At 34.3% G+C, this 21,623-nt stretch overlaps 7 protein-coding genes across 12 annotated transcripts in view; 4 read left to right on the top strand and 3 right to left on the bottom strand.

The window, feature by feature from the left end:
• The first annotated feature begins 58 nt into the window (after positions 1-58).
• Positions 59-984, top strand: LOC122638003 (histone H1-like). Its single transcript, XM_043830601.1, has one exon. It carries the CDS (start codon positions 81-83, stop codon positions 912-914), a length of 834 nt encoding a protein of 277 aa, XP_043686536.1. The 5' UTR covers positions 59-80; the 3' UTR covers positions 915-984.
• Positions 985-1,935: 951 nt separating this feature from the next.
• LOC122630441 (histone H4) lies at positions 1,936-2,827 on the top strand. The gene has a single exon (XM_043814936.1). It carries the CDS (start codon positions 2,039-2,041, stop codon positions 2,348-2,350), a length of 312 nt encoding a protein of 103 aa, XP_043670871.1. The 5' UTR covers positions 1,936-2,038; the 3' UTR covers positions 2,351-2,827.
• A 1,647-nt stretch (positions 2,828-4,474) lies between these two features.
• Positions 4,475-4,958, bottom strand: LOC122633079 (histone H2B-like). The gene has a single exon (XM_043820597.1). It carries the CDS (start codon positions 4,888-4,890, stop codon positions 4,519-4,521), a length of 372 nt encoding a protein of 123 aa, XP_043676532.1. The 5' UTR covers positions 4,891-4,958; the 3' UTR covers positions 4,475-4,518.
• A 138-nt stretch (positions 4,959-5,096) lies between these two features.
• On the top strand, positions 5,097-5,620 carry LOC122633072 (histone H2A). Its single transcript, XM_043820583.1, has one exon. It carries the CDS (start codon positions 5,173-5,175, stop codon positions 5,545-5,547), a length of 375 nt encoding a protein of 124 aa, XP_043676518.1. The 5' UTR covers positions 5,097-5,172; the 3' UTR covers positions 5,548-5,620.
• Positions 5,621-5,741: 121 nt separating this feature from the next.
• Positions 5,742-11,863, bottom strand: LOC122633048 (intraflagellar transport protein 172 homolog). The gene is made up of 8 exons (XM_043820527.1): positions 11,683-11,863; positions 11,447-11,590; positions 11,245-11,357; positions 10,965-11,150; positions 8,095-10,885; positions 7,568-8,011; positions 7,162-7,485; positions 5,742-7,033 (listed from the first exon to the last, which is right to left on the bottom strand). The coding sequence occupies exons 1-8, from the start codon at positions 11,719-11,721 to the stop codon at positions 5,864-5,866; spliced, it is 5,211 nt and encodes a 1,736-aa protein (XP_043676462.1). The 5' UTR covers positions 11,722-11,863; the 3' UTR covers positions 5,742-5,863.
• Positions 11,864-11,915: 52 nt separating this feature from the next.
• LOC122633060 (upstream stimulatory factor 1-like) lies at positions 11,916-15,178 on the top strand. 3 transcript variants are annotated; one of them, XM_043820562.1, is made up of 6 exons: positions 11,916-12,086; positions 12,209-12,310; positions 12,825-12,874; positions 13,197-13,578; positions 13,668-13,817; positions 13,888-15,178. In XM_043820562.1, the coding sequence occupies exons 3-6, from the start codon at positions 12,837-12,839 to the stop codon at positions 14,092-14,094; spliced, it is 777 nt and encodes a 258-aa protein (XP_043676497.1). In that variant the 5' UTR covers positions 11,916-12,086; positions 12,209-12,310; positions 12,825-12,836; the 3' UTR covers positions 14,095-15,178. The 3 variants fall into 3 exon arrangements, with proteins under 3 accessions (XP_043676497.1, XP_043676488.1, XP_043676506.1); XM_043820553.1 differs by lacking the exons at positions 11,916-12,086; positions 12,209-12,310 and having other exon boundaries at positions 12,572-12,874; positions 13,888-15,029; XM_043820571.1 differs by lacking the exons at positions 11,916-12,086; positions 12,209-12,310 and having other exon boundaries at positions 12,696-12,874; positions 13,202-13,578.
• A 1,667-nt stretch (positions 15,179-16,845) lies between these two features.
• Positions 16,846-21,623, bottom strand: part of LOC122633033 — a 145,718-nt gene continuing 140,940 nt past the window's right edge. For all 4 annotated transcript variants that reach the window (XM_043820507.1, XM_043820486.1, XM_043820496.1 and 1 more), the window contains exons 15-21: positions 20,749-20,849; positions 19,285-19,601; positions 18,754-19,122; positions 18,273-18,635; positions 17,980-18,193; positions 17,664-17,906; positions 16,846-17,574 (exon numbers count right to left, since the gene is read on the bottom strand). In XM_043820507.1, coding sequence (XP_043676442.1) covers positions 17,435-17,574; positions 17,664-17,906; positions 17,980-18,193; positions 18,273-18,635; positions 18,754-19,122; positions 19,285-19,601; positions 20,749-20,849 — 1,747 coding nt within the window. In that variant the 3' untranslated portion in view covers positions 16,846-17,434. The remainder of the gene's footprint in view (positions 17,575-17,663; positions 17,907-17,979; positions 18,194-18,272; positions 18,636-18,753; positions 19,123-19,284; positions 19,602-20,748; positions 20,850-21,623) is intronic.

The following is a 21,623-nucleotide window of genomic DNA, read 5'->3' as shown; positions in this document are numbered from 1 at the left end:
CAGTATCATACATCGTATCTATATATATATACTTACATATATATATATATATGTATATAGACCTGTAAAAAGAAAGAAAAATGGCACAATACACTACTATACCAGTACAACAATTTTCTTGTCTCATTTCGCTTACTCGATCATCACTGAGGGATATCATAATGGGGGACTCAGCAAATATCACCAATGGCTTCTTAATTGAAAATATAATTGAATCGACCAAATCTAAACTAAAGAAAATAGCGCAACAAAAAGAAAAGACTTCAAGACCAAAATCAACTCATCCTCGAACTTCTGACATGGTAATTGCCGCCATTAAAGAATTAAAAGATCGTAAAGGATCATCACTTCGAGCAATTAGAAAATATGTTGTAGCAACATATAAGGTTGATGATGAAAAAATAACACCATTCATAAAGAAATATTTGAAAAATGCGGTTTCCAATGGTACGGTTGTGCAAACAACAGGAAAGGGAGCTTCAGGATCATTTAAGCTTTCAACCGTCAAAAGCGGGAATACAAAAGCAAAAGCACAACGCGTCATCAAAGAAAAGAAGACTACCGACAAATCTGTTGAAAAGAAGACAATGGCAGCTCGCGAAACTGCGACAAGTGCTGCTACCAAGAAAACTAAAACGTCAAACAAAAAAACTGAATCCGTTAAGAAACCTACAGTTCGAAATAAGCCTAAAGTTGCTACTTCTGAAGCTGCTACCGCTGTTGCTACCACTGCTCCTATTGCTATTACTAAAAAGAAGATAACGAAAAAAGCGGCAAAACCGAAAACTCTATCAAAAACTGAGACTGTAAGGACAGCAGCTACCAAAACTAAAACTCCCAAACCGAAGAAAGCAAAAACTAAGACTGTTCGTAAAAATTCGAAGATATCAGTTAATAAACAGATATGTCTATGAGGTACATAATATCTCATAAATATATCATTTTTAAGGAAATTTACTAGTGGCCCTTTTCAGGGCCATCAATTTTATATTATTAAAGAAACAATATCGATTTACATATCTTTCTTCTCCTCTTCGTCGAATTTTCAGTCATTTAAATTTATTTCGATTTATTATTATTAAAAAAAAAAAAAAATACAGTATTTTAATAATACTAATACTGACTTTATACTTTATAATTTTATTATTATTTTTTTTTTTAATTTTTCTTTTCTTACAGAATAAATATAATTTTTGTCAAAATTAGTATCATCAGCTTGTACACATTGCAAATAACAATCACATAAGTATCGTCTTAAGGAGTCGTTTTACTTGAATGTCGTACAACTAAACAGAATTGTGTACAAAAAATCAAGGGGAACAAAGAAACAAAAACAAAGCATACTTTGTGATCATCCATACAGATTCAAAGGATCTGGAATCATTTGATTTAAATCATTTGAAACGCGAGCTCGAATATGCGTTATTCCAACTAAAAATTGCTTCCTTTGTTCTCATACTTCTTACATTAATTGAATGTACAATATTACAATGCGAAATATATCATTATTTTATCGTTATTTACGTCAACATAACAATTCCTTTGCCCTATGCGTTATCTCGAGACAATAAGTCCATCACACAGTATAGAGGAGGATTATTAATCAGTCGTAAATAACATCGGCTGTAAATAGACACGCTTTTCATTGTCGTTCGATCGATCAATCGACAATGATCGTATAATTTTAACATCCAATTAATAGAAGATGCTTTAAAAATAATGAAATTTATATTTATATAACAGAAATTGGTATGCTTTCGTTATTATTAGCGCGTTAAACGAGTTCACCTGGATGTAAGAAAAAAAATCCAAACAACGGTAGTTTTACTATCACCCGTTTAATATAAAAATACGTTGAACGTAACGCTGATTGGTTGAAAACGTTGTGGTGGGGGATATGTAGGAATCAACGTTATAAAAGAAGCTGTGATGCATCGGTGCTTTCACAACGGTTGTTGCTACGAATTTAAGTGGTACTTGGAGATCGCTCAGTGAAAGCTATAATAATTTCTTTTTTATCATTCTTTAATTTGACAAGATGACTGGCCGTGGAAAGGGAGGAAAAGGATTGGGAAAAGGAGGTGCCAAACGGCACAGGAAGGTTCTTCGCGATAACATTCAAGGAATTACTAAACCCGCGATTCGTCGTTTGGCTCGGCGTGGTGGTGTCAAACGTATATCCGGATTAATTTACGAAGAAACCCGTGGTGTTTTGAAAGTCTTCCTTGAAAACGTTATCCGCGATGCAGTAACTTATACTGAACATGCTAAAAGAAAAACGGTCACGGCTATGGACGTCGTTTATGCATTGAAACGACAAGGACGTACCCTTTATGGTTTTGGTGGTTAAATTTTTGCAAACTTTCGAAAAGGAAAAAGAAAGAAAACCAAAAAAAAAAGAAGCAATTTTTGATTTTAATTACATTCGATTGCTAAAACAACATTCTATTGAACGATTTGGTTGTTATATCGTCTTCTAAAGATAACGAGTAATGGCCCTTTTCAGGGCTCCTTCTCGTAAATAACAGATTTAGTTGTCCTTTTCAGGGCCCTATCTAGTAAATAACAAATCCAATTGCCCTTTTTAGGGCCCTTTCTCGTAAACAACATCCAATTGCCCTTTTCAAGGCCCTTTCTCGTAAATAGCAAATCCAATTGCTCTTTTCAAGGCCCTTTCTCGTAAATAGCAAATCCAATTGCTCTTTTCAAGGCCCTTTCTCGTAAATAACAAATCCAATTGTCCTTTTTAGGGCCCTTTCTCCTAAATAAATCGATGACCCTTTTTAGGGTTCTTCCCAAAAATAACAAATACAACGGCCCTTCTTAGGGCCACCAAATAAATTTTTTAACGATATGGAACAATGGTAATATAGATTTTTTTTTTATGAAGACATGTAATATAAAACCCGTCGAGACTTGTTTTTTTTTTTTATACGAATTTGTTTTAAAAGTCTTGCATGAAGTGAAAATAGGAACGAAAGAATTTAAGCCTATAACGCCAAAAGATAATAAACTCTCTCTCTTTAATCTTACGGATTAGAATTTTCTCGGGTAATAATATACGATCTTCGTTTTAGTTTTTCATTTACGATACTATATAGCTATATTCATTTTCATATATATATATATATATATATATATATATATATATATATATATATTTATGGAAACTGTTTTTAATATGCTCAATCTCATCTCTTACAATTCGAAATATAATAAAATTGCTTGATATAAAATATATGTATACACATATATATATATTTATTTATATTTATGTATTTATATTTCCTGAAAACATTTGTATAAGAATTGCTCTTTAACAACTTGTATTATTTAACATAATATATAATATAATATAATAATAATAATATAATATACATAATATTTAATATAATATAATATATGTAAATTGTATTATTTAAATATAATATATGAGCAATATATGTTTACCCAAATATATAACGAAAATTTCGTAAACTACTTATAATACCGACATAATATATAAATATGTATATCTCTAATCTATGCTATATTAGGCTTCGTGTCTTGACTAGATATCGTATACGACGCAAAATCGCGCGACCGATGTCATCCGATGACGATCGGACGACAATGAAGAAGAACGTTTGTGTATATGTCTCCATATATACAAAGATGATTAAGAGACTGATAATATTTATATTTGATTATTAAATCCTTCTGTATACTATTGTACCATCAGAGTTATTGCTTTTTCTTCGTCCGTACTTATTGTCTTAAATTCGATAACGTACACATCGACGGAACTATTCTATGTGACATTAAACGATAAAATGACGATCTATTCGCATCACGTTATCTATTATGAATTCGCAGCGTAAAATATGAGAATAAAGTACGCAACTTTTAGATCTCTCGTTTCACGAAAAAGAGAGACGCGTTGCTGTATTAAATATAGTGATATTTGTGAGGAACTCGAGTGTAACGAGATTAGTCACATATCGGTGAAAATTGAATTATTAATTTTAACGGCATAGATTTTTATCTTGCAATATATATATATATATCGTATAGAGGTTTATCACGTAATACATGAATATTCGTCAAAGTTACAGCTTTGATATTATCTTATTATAATAATATACATATAAATATATCCGATCTCTCTTTCTCTCTCTCTCTCTCTCTCTCTCTATATATATATATATATATATATATATATATATAAATTTTACATAAAAACGATTTCTTCTTTAAATTCATAAATGAAATAAAATTCATACGAAAAAAAAACTCTAACAAATGTCTATTTTAATATACATCAATTTGGAAATAATTTGTGCGTTCATAATGATATAACAAATTTATATTTAATTTCTTCTACTGATTATATACATATATTTTCCATGACGAATAATCGAGCAAATAATTGGCGACGAACGTAAAAACGATCACGATAAACTATTTCGAGAAAATACCCAACGAAAATAAATTGTTTGTGGCCCTAAAAAGGGCCGTTTGCACCATATATAAAACAGTTCATTTCGAACTGGTATATTTGGTGACAGCTTTGGTGCCTTCGCTAACTGCGTGTTTAGCGAGTTCACCTGGAAGTAAAAGTCGAACAGCAGTTTGTATCTCTCGAGAAGTTATAGTCGAGCGTTTGTTATAATGAGCCAATCTCGAAGCTTCGGCAGCTATACGTTCGAAAACGTCGTTGACGAAACTATTCATAATACTCATAGCTTTACTGGATATTCCGGTATCAGGATGAACTTGTTTGAGTACTTTATATATATAAATGGCGTAACTTTCCTTCCTCTTCCTTTTTTTCTTCTTGTCAGCTTTACTAATATTCTTTTGAGCCTTTCCGGCTTTTTTCACGGCTTTACCACTAGCTTTTGGCGGCATTTCGAGAAAAATTTTTTTCTTTTGTCAAAGGACAATACCGACTCACGCGTAGTGTCGATTAGAATGATGCAACTCGCTGGCGTACTCTATTATATACAGTAGTGGTGTACCAATCAGAGCGCAGTATTCGGTCAGTGACCCTCCGAGCATTGCTATTGGCTCACTAAGTTAGTGGTAGGAACGGGTAAATACGTGCACCGTGCGCTTTTTGGAGCATAGTGATCTCAACTCCTGTGTTGATCGGTTCGTTCTGTTTTATTTTACGACAAAGCTAAAGAGAAAATGTCCGGACGCGGAAAAGGCGGTAAAGTGAAGGGAAAGGCAAAGTCTCGCTCAAACAGAGCTGGGTTACAATTTCCGGTTGGCCGTATACATCGGCTTTTAAGAAAAGGAAATTACGCTGAACGCGTTGGAGCCGGAGCACCGGTTTATTTGGCTGCTGTTATGGAATATTTAGCTGCTGAAGTTTTGGAATTGGCTGGTAATGCTGCTCGTGATAACAAAAAAACTAGAATTATTCCAAGACACTTGCAATTGGCAATCCGTAATGACGAGGAATTGAACAAATTGTTGTCTGGTGTGACCATCGCTCAAGGTGGTGTTTTACCGAACATTCAAGCCGTTTTATTACCGAAAAAGACAGAAAAGAAAGCTTAATTAATCAATAACTATCATTTACCACTGCTACTATTACTACTACTGCACCACATACGGCCCTTTTCAGGGCCACCACATTTTTCGAATCGTTAAGGAACAATAACACTTATTATCGATTCAATTTTATTTTGTTAGGTTATGTTCGATGTGCTATACAAAATTTTTATATATATATTATACGATGTACGTATCGTTGAATCGTTAAACACATCTTTTAGAATCTTATTTTATTTATAATACACCAAGTTTATTTATAGTATAACACGTCTACATAAAATATATTCTTTTTTTCTTCTCTCCTTTTTTTTTTTTTTTTTCAAAACGAATAAGTTGGAACGACACCGCACCAATCTTGTATAAATAATATAATATCGTTTAACGCAGAGTCAGGTGATGTTTGTCGAGCAATGTTGACCAATTTGGTCCAATCGTCGCGATCGGTTACGCGATTATTTTCTTCAAATCTAATTACTGGACCACGAATCGGATATCCTGTTAGCGTACATTCTTGTAATGGTATTGAATTACTCATAGAACTCGTTAACGAACCGACATAAATTCCACGTTGATCGATCGGCAAGCCTTGCTCTACTTTTTGATCCATAGAAATTGCTAATACCCATTCTCTAGCTTCTTCTCGTTGTTCCTTCGTCATGCTAAGAGTAGCTGGTAAAGGTACTTGCAGTGGGAAATCTGTTACTCTGAGATCATCAACGTCGAGAATATTACTATCACCTTCCTCTATACATTCTTCGAGATCCAAAAAATGATTTAAAAATATAAACGCTTCGCTAGTTAAACCGTTGGATCGTGCATCCATTCCGGCATCGTAATAGCAACGATCTGGTAACAAAATGTCGGAATAACGTATAAGCGTAATGGACGTTTTAGTCACTATCCCTGATAATCCTGTAAACGATCTACATCCGCACCTGACCGCGGAATAATGAGACGCTTCTAAAAATTTACGAAATTTCATACCGCTCGCCGAGGACGTTTCCAAACTTTTACATAATTCGAACAGGATGCTTCGTAATTGAGATAAATATTTGTACTCGTTATAAGTCTCGTCGGAATTGAGAACGGTTTCGGATAATTGAAGATAAAGATTAAAGTATTGTGGTATTGGTAATGCGCCATATTGCATATAAAGTCTAAGAGCTTGTACTGGTGAATGTGACTTTAATAATTGGGCTGCACGTTGTGCGACATATTTGTGTAATAATTCTGGACTTTGCATATTAGCTGCTTCGAACACTTGATCCCATTGACCTTTTTGTGCGAGCATTTCTAAAGCAGCTCCGGCATCAACTTCTACTAGTTTTTCTATTTCTCCATTCCTTATCATGGCATCCTTGTACTTCGCTTCTAAATATGGCTCCAAATCTGGAGCGAGTTCTGTTACGATACGTCGTGCTCTTTCCCATTCGTTTACTGCAGCTAAAGCGTTAATGGCATCTCTGATCCTGTCAGCTTGTAAAAAGACCTGTCTCGCAAAAGCGTATTGAATTTTTTTTTAATTTTCTATGAATCTAGTTCGTTTTAACATACGATATATATATATATATATATATATATATATATATATACGTATATATTGATATAAAAGTTTACCTGAGCGGATAGAGCGTATTCACCGACGTCAAATAATCGTGATCCTAAATCTCCACCAATTTCTGTAGCAATTTCTGGATCAGCTTGATGGAGAATAATTTCAGCTGCTCGGCTTAAAGAAGCTCTCGATGCTTGAGGATCTAAGATAAGAATATCCAACGCAGCACGTACCTCGCCAACTTCTAACCACTTTTGAGCTTCTTCTAACGCATTCAACCCATCGATTCCTGCGCTTTTTTGTCCTAATTCTCGACGAAGCGCAGCTTCTTGACTCGGTAAATATTCTCGACATACTCTCAATGCCTCGGACCACATACCAGCTTTCTATATAATAATCAGAAATGTAAATATACTTTTAACATGCTTTTAGAGAGAAAGAGAGAGAGAAAGCACGAAAATTTATTACCTTATAATGATCTACTATTATCTCTGGCTTGTGCGCTCTCAAGAGAAGAGATTCCGCAAGACTGTAATCCTGTGCTTCGGCTGCTTCGGTAGCTCTTGCAACAAGAACTTGATTTAATGCATCTGGAATATGAGACTGCGCAACATCCTCCGCAGCTTCCCAATCTCGAGTATGTATATACATTTGTACCGCTTCCATGGCTCTCCCAGCTTGAATAAATTCTTTTTCTGCCTCTGAAAATCTTCCTTCGTCTTCCAATGCCATGGCTCTTTTATAATGAACTTCTTTCTTTTGATCGGATGTACCATACTTTGCAATTTCTAAAGCCCAATCGAACAGACCAGCTTCGCACGCAATTTGAAGACAAGCCTCAAAGTATGTTAATCGCATTAACAATCTCGCACCTAATTCTGGTACCAATGTACGCGACCACATCAAAGCCACCTATGGAATAGCGTTGATATTAGAGCAATATACACAAAATTGAATTAAAAGAGGATCCTTCGAATAAATCGATATGTTCTAACCTGGTGTGCAGCCTTCTCTCCAGAAGATTGTTTTGCAACACGTAAAGCATCTTCCCACATATTAACTGATCTGTAAGATGCAACAGCACCTCGCCAATCGTTAGCTCCTAAAAAGTGTTCTTCGGCTTCTCGTGGTTTGCCTGCAGCATCCAATTCACGCGCCAAATGAGCATGAGTAGTCTGAAGTAACTCTGGTCTATATTTTGCAACTAATCTTATCATGTCATTACGTTGACCAGCCTTTCTATACATCGCTATTGCAGAGTCATATTCTCCGATCGCTACATAAAGTGTTTCGGCATGCCGTAAATCACCGGCCTGTTCTAAGGTCTCTGCATGTTTTGCAAGAACCTCGTTAGCTTCTTCAGCGTTCATATATTCTATGGCTACCTCGTGTGCACGACTCCAATTGCCAGATTGGATGTGAGTATCAATTGCTCTTCGGGGATTCTGTGCTCGTAAAAATAAATTTTCGGCTAAATTTTTATCTCCTATCGATTCAAAATACTCTCCAAGCTTTTCGCATTGCTTTCGTATTTGTGGATCATCGTCTTCGACCACTTGCATAATTTGTAACGCTTTTCTCCATTGTCGGGCGTCAATCGCTGCATTTAAAGCAAGAACGGTTTCACCTGCTTCGATAAAATGATTTATCGCGGCATCGTAATGACCGTTTGCGGCTAAATGTTTTCCCCATTCCTTTTCTAAAATAACAACGGACGTTGGATCGATTTTACGAGCCAATTCCAACGCTCTCGCATATACACCAGCTTCGGCATAACATTTAATCGCGTCCATAGAATCGGATGTCTTTTCTAAAATTTCTCCTGCTAATTCCATCAAATCAGTTGCCTTTAAAGCTCGTACTACTTCCTTCACGATCGTTGGATCCTCTAATAATTCGTTATTAACTAATAATAATCTAGCTGCACGTCCCGGTCTACGAGATTCTAAATAAAGTTTCACTGCGCGTTGTGGATTATCCGTTTCTATTATAGCTGCTGCTTTCGCCGTTTGTCCGTTATCGAGTAACCATTTTAAATGACGACCTTTTAACTCTGCTAATCCAGACCAACCACGATTTTGTGCTAAATTTAATGCATCCTCCCAATTCCAGTATTTTTGATACATATCTAAAGCTTTATCTAATTCATTTTGTTCTAGATAAATGACCTCTGCAGTTTTCAATTCTCCATTCAATATTGCCAGCATAGCCCAACAATCTGGACTTGTCAACGAATCGTTACCTGTCTCGATCGCATATTTTTCTCCAACATTGACAACTTCTCTAAGAAATTTCGAACAAGCTACATCGCCAAGAGCAGCGTAACATCGTGCTGCGATTGATAACTGTCTAGCAGCCATCGCATTTCTCGCAACATTTTCCCACATAGCTTCGGCTTGTGGAGTATCACCTAATTCTTCTAAAAACAAGACTACTCTTCCAAAATCATTATCATGTAATGCCGTACCAAACTCAATCAATCCTTCATCGAGCAAATAAGATACTTTGTTACCCATCTCTTCGACTATCACCGATGTTTGATCATTTTCTCTAACGATATCTACAGCGTCACCACGAACGTGTATAAGCGTTGCTGCTTCCGGAGCATCGACATTATACCATACCGCTAATGTTTGACCTGTTTGTGCTACGGCAACGTCACTTCCGGGTACCCAAGATACAAAACCTACTCCGGTCAGTAACAAAGTTCTACCTCCTTGATCGTCACTTAACCATAATCTTCCTCTCTTATCTCGTGATAGAAGTCTGTGCCCTGTTTCGCTTAATTCCAGCCAATCTACTCGTACGTCATGTGTTATCATGCTAATGGTAACACCCGTTACGAAATCGATTATACGTACTGTTCTTGGATCTAAAAGATATGCTAATCTTTTATTGTCTACCATACCAGGCACGTGTCTTTCATTAATTCTTATGCTAACAACGTGAGGATTTATTGCTTCAGTTCTAACAGATCCAAGTATTTCATTTTTACCGTATTCAACAATTGTTAATTCACCAGCGCAGAATATCAAACAAACTCCAGGATATTCGAAAAAGAATTTTTCATTACTGCTCTTATCTTCCCAAGGTATTTCACTAATAAGATTTTGTTCAATATCAGTAATTAATAACGTTGTTGATGTCCGCGCCACAATATTGTTGTCCTTGCGGCCTAAGACTTTTACATCTTCTATCTCATTTCCAGTACGTGATCTAATTACAACTGGTTGACTAGTACCATTTAACGGTCGGACAATAACTTGGCTAGGACCGACATATGCTACCTCATGACTCCCCCTAACAAGAGTACGTCTTAATATCGTTTCAAATTGTTCTACAGCACCACACAATCCACCAATGATTAATCTTGAACCATCTTTTCTCCATGCCAATGCTGTTATCGTGTAGAAATTTGGCAATTCTTTTATCTTTGCTTCCTCCCACACTGTTCTGCGGGGAATCCAATCAAATATTCTTATTCTGTCCCATGAACCTATGGCAATACTTTGTCCACTGGGACTACAACATGCAACTGTCATTTCTTTTTCACCGTTCTCTCTACTATAATCAAAAGTTTTAACAAGTTTTCCATGAAATTCGTAAAAAGTTATTTTTTTATCACAACCTGCTGCCATAATATGAGCTTGGGACCAGGCTAAAGCATACGCTGGTACATTGTGAATACAAACACGGCCCGAGGGTTCGACATTCCCGTCTTCTGCTACGTAATACCTTATAATACTACCATCTGCATGACTTGATAAAAAGCCGGTTCCTCGAATACTTAAAAGAAAGACACAAATAATTAGAACATTGTATTACGTTTTACTATACTATTTATATATAATATCAAAAATGTTACTTTATAGCCAATGCAATTGTCATAGCATCTGCCGTATACAAGGTTTGTGCTTTGTGAGTTTTTATAAATGCAGCACGGACTTTGCCATCTACAAGACCGACTATAATAGGTCCTTCTGTAGGCCATGCTAAGCAAGTGACTGCTGAATTTTGTTTAAATTTATTGCATATAACTTTTTTCTCACCCCTATGAACACATTACAATTTTTTACATATAAAACAAGTGTTTAATATTCAATCATCTTATAGAGATAATAATATGTAAAATATATATAAATTACCATTCTTCGCCAATCTTGTAGACATAAACCATACAATCAGTTTGACCTACTGCTATTTTTATCGAGTCTGGAGAAAATGCTATACCTTTAACCAAGTAACTTTTTTTACCAAACTGAAATAACAACCATTCATTGTTAAGAGCTTCTTAAACGAATATAAACAAATAATTAATATATATATTAATAATTAAAAATATAATGCCTTTGGTTCCACAGGTTTGGTAGAAAATCTATCCTTTTTAACACCATTTTCATCAAACAAATAGATTGAACGATCGGTAGAAGCAACAGCAAGTTTTTGATTATTAGGTGACCAAACTATGCTAATAACTTTGTTTTCACATTCCTATAATTAACAAAGATATAAATTTGTATTAATACAAATGAATCGGTTTCCTTTCGCAAATAAAAATGAAATACAAATACGAGATAACCTACATGTGACGATACAATTGTACCTAGATACTTAAGTAACATGATTTATTGTTATAAAATAAATTTCACTTTAAAAAGTTGCGTTATTCGTATGTTGTAAAAAGACGATGCATTAAAGTCATCGTGAGTATATATACGGTTGCTTAGCAACATATTTTACGAACAGTCGTACTTACGTCGTAGTATTACGTCATATATATAGTACTATATATTTGCTATACCTTCTCTCTCTTGAAACGTGTACCACTTTAGCGACATCTCTGAACAAAATAAGTATTATACGTAAACAAAAACAAACTCTTCACTGGCTTTGACTATTATCGAAACAGTTTTATTGTGTATTCCGGCGAGTTAACATCGTAGCTCTCTATTTCTAAAAGTGAAGACTTCAGAATCAATATTATTTGGTAATTATATAATTATTTAAATAATATCAAATATATTAAAGATTATAAAAAAAGATTTATATAAAAAGATTATATAAAAAGATTTTAAAAGAGTAGTAATATAGAAATATAATGATTTTTAGATCGTGCTTTTTTAACGTGCTATTTTAATAGTACCACGGATTTTAGAATAGTGTTACCGTCAGCCCGTGGATCTCCAGATACAGCAACTTCCACGTGATGAGGTTTGAGCGAATAGTTTAAACAATTATTCTAATTTCTCTCGATTGGATGAGGCTTAAAAAAAAAAAAATAATTTTTAATGAATTTCCTCGACTTTTTTAATATGGCGCAAAATTCAAATTATTATCTACAAGATTAATTGTCTGATCTATTTACATATATAAGATTATTATTACAAATATAAGATATATTAGATTTTTGAAAGTACGTTCGAACGAATTTTTCGACAATATTTTACTTCAGTTTTATTCGTAATTTTGTAATGGAAAATATAAAACAAGATAGAACAATCATCCGATTTAAATTATATTTATTTTGTCCTTCGAGGAGAAGTGAAATAAATATCAATACAATCTCGTTGGAATTATCTTTCTTTTCCATTTAAAGTGCATCGGGCAATCGGTTACTTCCGCATTATTGCGTCGCGTCGCTCGTGAAAAGATGTGTAGATTTGATAAAAAGTCTAGCTATGAATTGAATTAGTTTATTAAGAAAAAAGTTTAAAGATTAATTTAGTCGCAGGCGGCGATGGAAATTATACATCATTTTGGTCGAATAGAAGAGAGGTAGGTTATGTTTCACATATTAATTATTTTCTTATTTATATGAGAATAGATGGTTTTATTATATTGATCATTCTGTTTGTTATGCCATTAACGTACGTTTTAATTTATTAATTTTATATTACGCAATAGAATATTTATTTAAATGTTCTCTTGTCGTATATTTTTCTTGTTCTTAAATGTTGTGAGTAATTAAAAGATTGAAATGGAATAATTTCATGAAGGTTATACAATGATTGAGGTTATACGATGAATCTATGTGAACATATATGTTTATTTGAAAAAATAATTCAAAGAAATCAAAAATTTTGATTTCATTTTGTAGTACAGACGAAGCAACAATTTGTGAAGATAATATCGGGATGGTTTTGGAGGAAGCTGAAATAATAGATACGGATGGTAATATAGAAATTACATCGGAAGATGATAATGTTCAATATCAATTTTGTCAAATAAATAGAAATGAAAGTACTGTGGCGTATCGTGTTGTACAAGTTAGTGATAATCATTTAGACAATAATGAATTATCCTTAACAACGCCTGTAAATAATACTGTACAAGTTTTAACTTCTCCAATAAATGGACAGTTTTATTTGTTGAGTAGTGGTAACGAAGTGCTTACCTCAGATTCTGCGAGGAATGTAATGCCTCGCGTTGCCAAAGTACAAATAGAAACATCTGAGAATCTTGTTCCAGGTGTCAAAAAAGTAAGATGACGATAACTGTAATATTATATCATTTTATATCTATCATAGTCAATGAATCATATTCAGTTTTTTAAAAAATTTTCTATTAGAGAGACGAAAGAAGAAGAGTAACGCATAATGAAGTAGAAAAGCGTAGAAGAGACAAGATCAATAATTGGATCTTCAAATTGGGAAAGCTTCTACCAGATAATGAAAATGGCATTAGCGAAGGAGATATAAAAGCTAATTCTGAGTTGCAAGTAAGACATTTCAGTACATTATACTCTATTTTTGTCATTACAGATTTGTTTAAAATACTTTTGTTGATAGAGCAAAGGCGATATTCTAGCGCGAGCATGCGAATACATAACGGAATTACGAGAGATTCGAGAAAAGTACACTCAAAATTTGGAAGAGAATACACAGTTATTAGAGGAAGCCAAAGCTCTCAGACAAGTTGCGACTCAATTAAGAAAAGATAATTACCAATTAAAATCACAATTATCTAATAGTACTAATTATATACTAGGTACTTAATTATTAAGTACATTCTATGATATTTGATACATTCTCTCTTTTTTTTTTTTTTAATTTTTACCAATGTGTTCCATATTTTTTTACACTATATCTACAGGACGTACGTACGTAGTGCAACGTAGTACAATAAAACGTGACTGTAGTAATTACAAAATGTTTATTTACACGTATTTAACTCAACAATACTTGTATCTGATAAATGATAAATCGCAATTATATAGTTATAAATTCAACTGTACATATATACTATAAACAATAACTATATATAACGCGAATGATAGATTAAAAGTTGGAAATTTATTATTAAATCATTAAATCAGATGTACAAATATACAAAACGTTACATCATAATCAATAAGTAACTTCGTTTGAATGTTACATATAACTAATTTGAAAGTTACTTTTTTTTATTCTAAAATGCGTTGAAGTTATTAACTGGTAGGTCTACAGTATTTACAATTGTAAAATACATCTATTTATGTACATTTAACAGAGCAACATGTTCAGTATTATTTTCTTAGTTCATTGCCATGATATATCTAAGTATGTTGATAATAACAAAATGAGCTTTATATTTTTTTCTCCTTAAATATGCACATACAGTTATCATTATCAAATTTAGGGGAAAATATATATATATATATATATGTATATGTATATGTATATGTATATGTATATATATGTAATTTCTAGTATTATTATTGCTTCAAAGCACATTATTTTACTTTTTGTATGTAGCTTGTATTTCCGATATATTCGCATTAACATCTTGTACTTTATTGGCTCTAAGCAATAATGGCAAGAGGCTTCCAATAGTAGTACAAGAGATGGAATGATATTTATAGTTGCGTGTCTCTAAATATTTTTTAGATTTTTAGAACGTTTCATCGATATTTAAGATGATATTGAAAATAAATATTAATCGTCGAAATCAACGTTCATCTGATAATATTCCTTTTCTTATCATTTTAAGCATAAATTCGATAAGTTATTTCGGTGAATAATAAATAATTTAATATTATCATTTCCTCTAATCCTTTTATCATGAGAAAGAGAGAAAAAGAGAAAGAAAGAGAGGGAGAGAGAGAGAGAGAGAGAGAGAGAGAGAGAGAGAGAGAGAGAGAGAGAGAGAGAGAGAGAGAGAGAGAGAAATAGAGAGATAGAAAGAGAGAGACACGAGATATTTTTAAATAAGTTGATCATTTTTAGAGCTTGTCTTTGTGCAATAGTATACACAAAGAAATCACATTGAAATCAATAAATTCGTCCTATAAAAATAACTCTGAGAAGAGCTAGGTCCAGCAATAAATGTACCTTTCTAATCTAAGCGTCAACGTACTAATATTTTCTATACAGCTTAATAGGAATCTTACTCTCCTGATCTACGATTATATTGTCTTTGTCATATAGTAGATGCAATGCCAGAAACTGAGCGGAAACTTATATATTTAGTTTATTCTTCCTCCCTTCTCCTTTGTCTAAATATTTTTTTTTTTCTATAATTGTGCATTGAAATGAAAATAGAACCGAACAAAAGAAAAATACACGTGCGAAGCCATAACGATAACATTTTTCTGTTTTTTTTTTTTTCAGCGTACAATTGTGATTTTTGGTTTATCAAAGCAGACATGTGTAGAAATTGATCGAACAAAGATGTTTCTTTAAACATATTGGCAGTGTTGAGAACTTTCGATCGGTGAGAGCAAATCTTTATTTTTTATTTATTATTTCATATTTTTTTGCTTTTTTTTTTTTTTAAATTTTTCTTTTATTCCTTTTTTTTCCTTTTCCTTTAATTTCGAACTTTTGCGCGTCAAATTGAAGAGTTTCATTTACGTGTTAGACGTTTGATCTCAAAGTTCTTTCTTTACCGTTCAACCGATTTTCTTCTTCTATTACGAATCCTCGCGTTCTGTACAAGAGTAGAAAAAATGTGCAGATTCCTTAGACGGTCTTCGTGTAACGAGGGCTTTGATATGCGTACTATATTTACATACCCAGTAATATATATATATATATATATATATATATATATATATATTCCTTTTTTGCCATTATACTCAAGTATTTTACCAAACAAAGTGCCACTTTGTTATACCACGAAAACATACATAATTATGGCCTTGTTAAAATTAATTCAATCGCTGCAGAAACTACCATGAGTATTATCATTACATAGTTCACGTGGAATAACAACGTATTACATTTAACGAGGCAGTAATAAGAGTTACGAAGAAGCCCATTGGAGATGTCATCTACGAAAGACCTTTAATCATGTTCCGCAATAATTATTTCCTCCTATACAAGCGCGTATCATATTCATCAGTCTTTCGATCGTCATCGTTTAAAAAAAAAAAAAAAAAAAAAAAGATAGCTCGACGTTCATTCTAAATGCATTCGTATAAAGCCATTCCGCGTATTGATAAAGATTAACATTGATCATTGTCATTATTACAGTTTGCAGATACAAGTGACTAGTACTTTCCCTTTAGTATCTCAAAAGCATACTATTTGATTTTTATACATTTACTAACTATCGCTAAGTGATATTCTTATCCCTTCTAGCTTATTACATTTCTCCTTTGAGAATACTTCCTAACCAGTCTTCCAAGCGACCCTACATGTCCAATTAGAAGAATCTTTCATGTTTATCGGCTTTGGCTCGATCAAGAACTTTAATGTACAATTAAGATATACGTATATGTATGTATATATATATATCGGACTTTTTTAATTATTATTATTATTATTATTATTATTATTATTATTATTATTATTATTATTATTATTATTATTATTATTATTATTATTATTTCTTTTTTTTAAGCAAAGTGCATTTCATCGGAGAGATCGAAGGAATAGTTAAGGGAGCAAAGTTAGTGCGGCGGTGCTTGTCGAAACACGTTCTTGTTCAGCGAGGCAGTGAACGAAAGGATCGTTGACATAATAGATCTGCTGTCATTTTTCTTTTTTTCTTTCTTTTTTCTTTTTTTTTCTTTTTTTTTTTTCTTCAGAATCGTAGAGTAATAGTTTGATGCGGAACAACAATCATGTAATTTCACTACATTTCAAGATTTTTATATACGAGCTAGTCTTACTTTACATCGCGGCTGTACTTTGATTTTCTTCTCGTTTATACGTATTATCTATACCTTAGTACAGCACGACGAACGATAAAGAAAATTTGACGTACCTTCGTACCGTACATTCGATGAGCGCTGATAACGGACTTCGTCTTCATCAGATCATTAGAATTCACGATCGTGGAAGTACGATCAAGCGCTTTGTTCACGTTGAAGTGTCTTTACAAATCGATGTACGGAACGAAGGTGGGCCTGTCTCAGGACGGTTGAGGTCGTGCACTTTTCTTGCTGCTACCGAACGTGAACCAGGTACCGACTTTACGGCCCAATGAATTCGTTGTTCCTTGCGTTACCACGTTTGACACGTCATACGTTGGCTCTCTCTTATACGATTTGCCTAAAACAACAGTTAAAATTCAAGATTCATCTCGTTCCTTTCTCCTTGGTCGGGGGATCTAGATTTTACATATAAAACAGTTTGCATACTGCGAGGTTTTACGGGTGGCCTGTTACGTTGTCTGGTAGCCGCCAATCTGGCGAGTTGCCGAGCAGCTGCTGGAAATTCCAGTCCATCGTTCCTATCTTGAGCTACCAGTCGTCGTTCTTCGGCCATTGCTACCAACCAACGACGTTTCTCTTCGGCTGTACGACAACAGAACAACAACCATTTGTCTCGTACGCAGCTATAAACTTTCAGACAATGCCTGACCGTAACACCCAACTGATGATCTGCGAGAATATTATTATTATCGGTTACATTTATTTAAATTAGCCTGACGAAAAAGTTTACAACAATATATACCTTTTCCATCTGGCACATCGATGACTTCGCTTGTATCGAGATAAATACGACCCTTGTAAACGTAAGTGTTACGTTTCAAAATATCTTTCTTACAATATACGAGCTGATGATCGAAGAGGAAAAGCGTGATGTTGTTCGTCCACATGCCAGTGGTTACTCGCATAGCTTCACCTTGATAAATCAATTGAGAAGATACTTCTATCAGATCTTCGCCCTAAAGATCAAAACATAATATCGTGATGTAATAATACGTTCAACAAAATTAACGACAACTGTCACGAATCAAAACGTACCTCCCATCCTTCGACCCTGAGTTGCCAAGCAGCCAACTTTTCTAAACTTTCCATTCGTCTTTTTCTTTCGTTGATCAATACAGCAACGCCTCGCATCGCTTCCAAAGCTTCTTGAATTTTATGATAATCTGGATGGTCTGCTTTCGTGTATTTCAACAACTCCGCCAACTGCAGGGGATACTTGCATATCCGTTGAACCGGCGTAAGCAAGTATCCATCCAAAGGTATCTCTATCAGACCACGCATCAGTCTACAAGCCTCAAAAAACTTGCTATAACGATTGTGCTGATAAAGTTCCTGCAGTGTGGCGGTTGCCATCGGATGGCTGTTGCAATATTCAGAATACATTCGAAAGCCTGCTCTCTAAAAATAGAATGCAAACCTTTTAGTTTGATACTTTCGATAAAAATGTCTTTTGATGTTACCGAAATAGTTCCAAGATGGAGGAGAACGATATCAGGTGTCCACTTTGCTTACTCACGTGTTTGAGGAAACACTCGCCAACGCAGCTTTTGTGCGGTGAATTCCAATCGATACGAGATTCCAAATCCTTCAAGAATTCTGATTGAAAGTCTAGAAGTTCTTCAATATTGATAAAGATCGTTTCTATTTGTTCCTCGTTGAACATGTCGGTACGTCTTCGACATTCCGCTATATACCCTTCTGTAACGTCCCTTAAAATCTTGACAAAGTCTCTCTCGGTTTGGACCAATTCACGAACTACGCTCGTCCTGACCTGTTCGTTCGATAGCAACGAAACACTAGTGCGTCTTCTTTGAGAGTTCGACGTACCTCCGGAGGCTATCGCGGCCAAACAATCTTCGACGGTGTCTTCTTGACTTACCCGCAACTATAATTGAAATGTCATTGAAGAAATAACGTTTGAGAAAACTTGGGATATTTTAATAATGACTCAGCTTTCTTTCCCTCTCTCTCTCTCTCTCTCTCTCTCTCTCTCTCTCTTTCTGGAATGACTCGGAAGTTATCGAGAAATGATTAGAAAAATATATACCCTAACGAAAGCAGCAGGAAACCAGCCACGTTCACCTCCGCAGCTACCCCACCACCAATCCTTATCGACCGTGTCGAGAACATCGATGAGATCACCAGCTCGAAAGGCCAATTCCTCCGGTTCCATTGCTACGTGATCCCAAACAGCCTCGGCCAGGATTACCACCTCCTCGTCCATCGTCTGCTCGAAAGACTTCTTTCTGTCCGTGAGCGAGGCGATGGATGATTCGGAATCGGACATCATCTCGTCGTCTGAGGTACCACCTCTACCATCCTGTTCGTCCTCGGACAGGACATTTCCACCGGGTAATCTCGCCCCTAGATTACAAAAAGATCGATGCATCAGTCGACACGAGAATCAACTACACGTGATTCCTTCAGCACGCACACAGTGCCTCAAGTCCTTTCGAGTTTCGCCTCGAAGTAGATAATTTTAGCTTCTTAGGAAGAGTCTCTCCGATCTCGCTCTCTCTCTCTCTCTCTTTCTCTCTCTCTTTCTTTCTCTCTCCATCTCCAATTCGTTCTGCCAACGGGTGACAACGGGAAAAAGATGAAGATCAATTTTTGTTTGTTTTCTCTTCTTTTCTTTCTTCTTTTCTTATTTTTATTTTTGTCTTTTTTTGTGCGTCTGTTTATCTTCCTTTATTTCGTTTCCTTCATCACCTTTCATATCTCCACTTCGAGAGATCCATCAAAATTGGAACGATCTAACGGTTCTACTGCAGCCTTGCGAACAGAAGCGTTTCGATGGGAGATTGAACGATTGGGTATGGGTAAGAAGCAACGTTCTCTCTTGATTTTACGACAAGATCAAATGATACATAGATATGTACGTATACATATATGCATATATACATACATATATATATATATATGTACGTTTGTATATATACATATATATATATATGTACATAGAAATTACAGGTGCAGAGCGGTTCATGACGATGTGATTTCTCTTTACTAAATGCATTCGCGGTCCAAAGAGAGCGATGAACTTTCAACCATGTCTTCTATTCAAGGTGCACATGCTAACTTTTTACAATGTTCCAGGTTACTTCTATCTAATAAGAAATAATGATCGAGTAACATTGACAATGAGAAAAAGGTAGAGAAATATATAGAAGAGAGTGGGGTAAGAAAGAAATAGATAGTGCGCATTGATTTAACCAAAAGACGAACTTTTTTGTCTTTTGACTCAGGTGAGGGAGATAAAGAACTTTCGAGTGGAATAAGTTTCATATCAAACGAATATAAAAATATAGAGAAATATTCTGAAGAAATGAAAATTACAAAAAGCCATTTTTCTACTAAGTTTAAATGAGAAAAAAAAAATATATTATATATATATATATATATATATATATATATATATATGTACACGGTATGTATCCTGTGTCGGATAGAAGCAAAACTTCTTTCGTTTACCGATTCTTCGAAGATACCTCGTGGGTGGTTTTTCTCTTACCTGCAGTTTTGGTGCGCATCAAGGGTGAAAGCTGATTGATACCCAGTGGTTGACTAAGTGAGCGCCTCAAATTTGTCCGAGAACTCCTCCCTTTCGCGTTACTGAGACCAGAATAAAGCTGAGATTAATAGTCATAGCTATGCAATTAAAGCCAAAGGGGACTTTTTTTTTCTTTTCTTTTCTTTTTTCTTTTTTTTGTGTTTGTTGGTTTTTTTTTTTTTTTGGTCATTATCTTAAATTCGGGCGGAGGCTCAACAAGCGTGTGTTTTTTTACGTGTAAGCATCGGTACAACATTCAGCAACGAATTACGATAGGTAGATAGTATATTTATTATGTATATATGTGTATATATATATATATAATATGTAATGATATTTATATATATATATATGTACATATATGTATAAATATATACATATAAAATGTCTATACATATATACGCACGACAAAATGTATATATATATAATCTGTACATACGCATAGGATTTGTGCTTTCGAAAATGTACGCCTCGATCATCTTTTTATCATTTTGTTTCTCATCAGAGAGGAGCTCGGAAAATATGATTCACAGCTATTACAATTTACAACGTCACTCGGATTTTCTACGGCAAGCAATTCTAATCTACGCTTCGGGATGGAACTGGTGAGAATCTTATTATTATTATTATTATTTATATATATACATATGTATATATTTTTATGCATATATATATACATATATATATAAGTATATGTATGTTTATGTACAGAAATTGAAACGACGACGATGATTCTTTTCGAAATAAAATTTACGTGCATAGAGAGAGAAAGAGAGAGAGAGAAAGAGAAACAGAGAAAGAGAGAGAGAGAGAGAGAGAGAGAGAGAGAGAGAGAG

Source organism: Vespula pensylvanica, chromosome 1 (assembly GCF_014466175.1).
Source record: "Vespula pensylvanica isolate Volc-1 chromosome 1, ASM1446617v1, whole genome shotgun sequence".
Taxonomy (NCBI): domain Eukaryota; kingdom Metazoa; phylum Arthropoda; class Insecta; order Hymenoptera; family Vespidae; genus Vespula; species Vespula pensylvanica.
The sequence above is the reverse complement of the archived record's forward strand: the minus strand, read 5'-3'. Positions and strand labels throughout refer to the sequence as shown.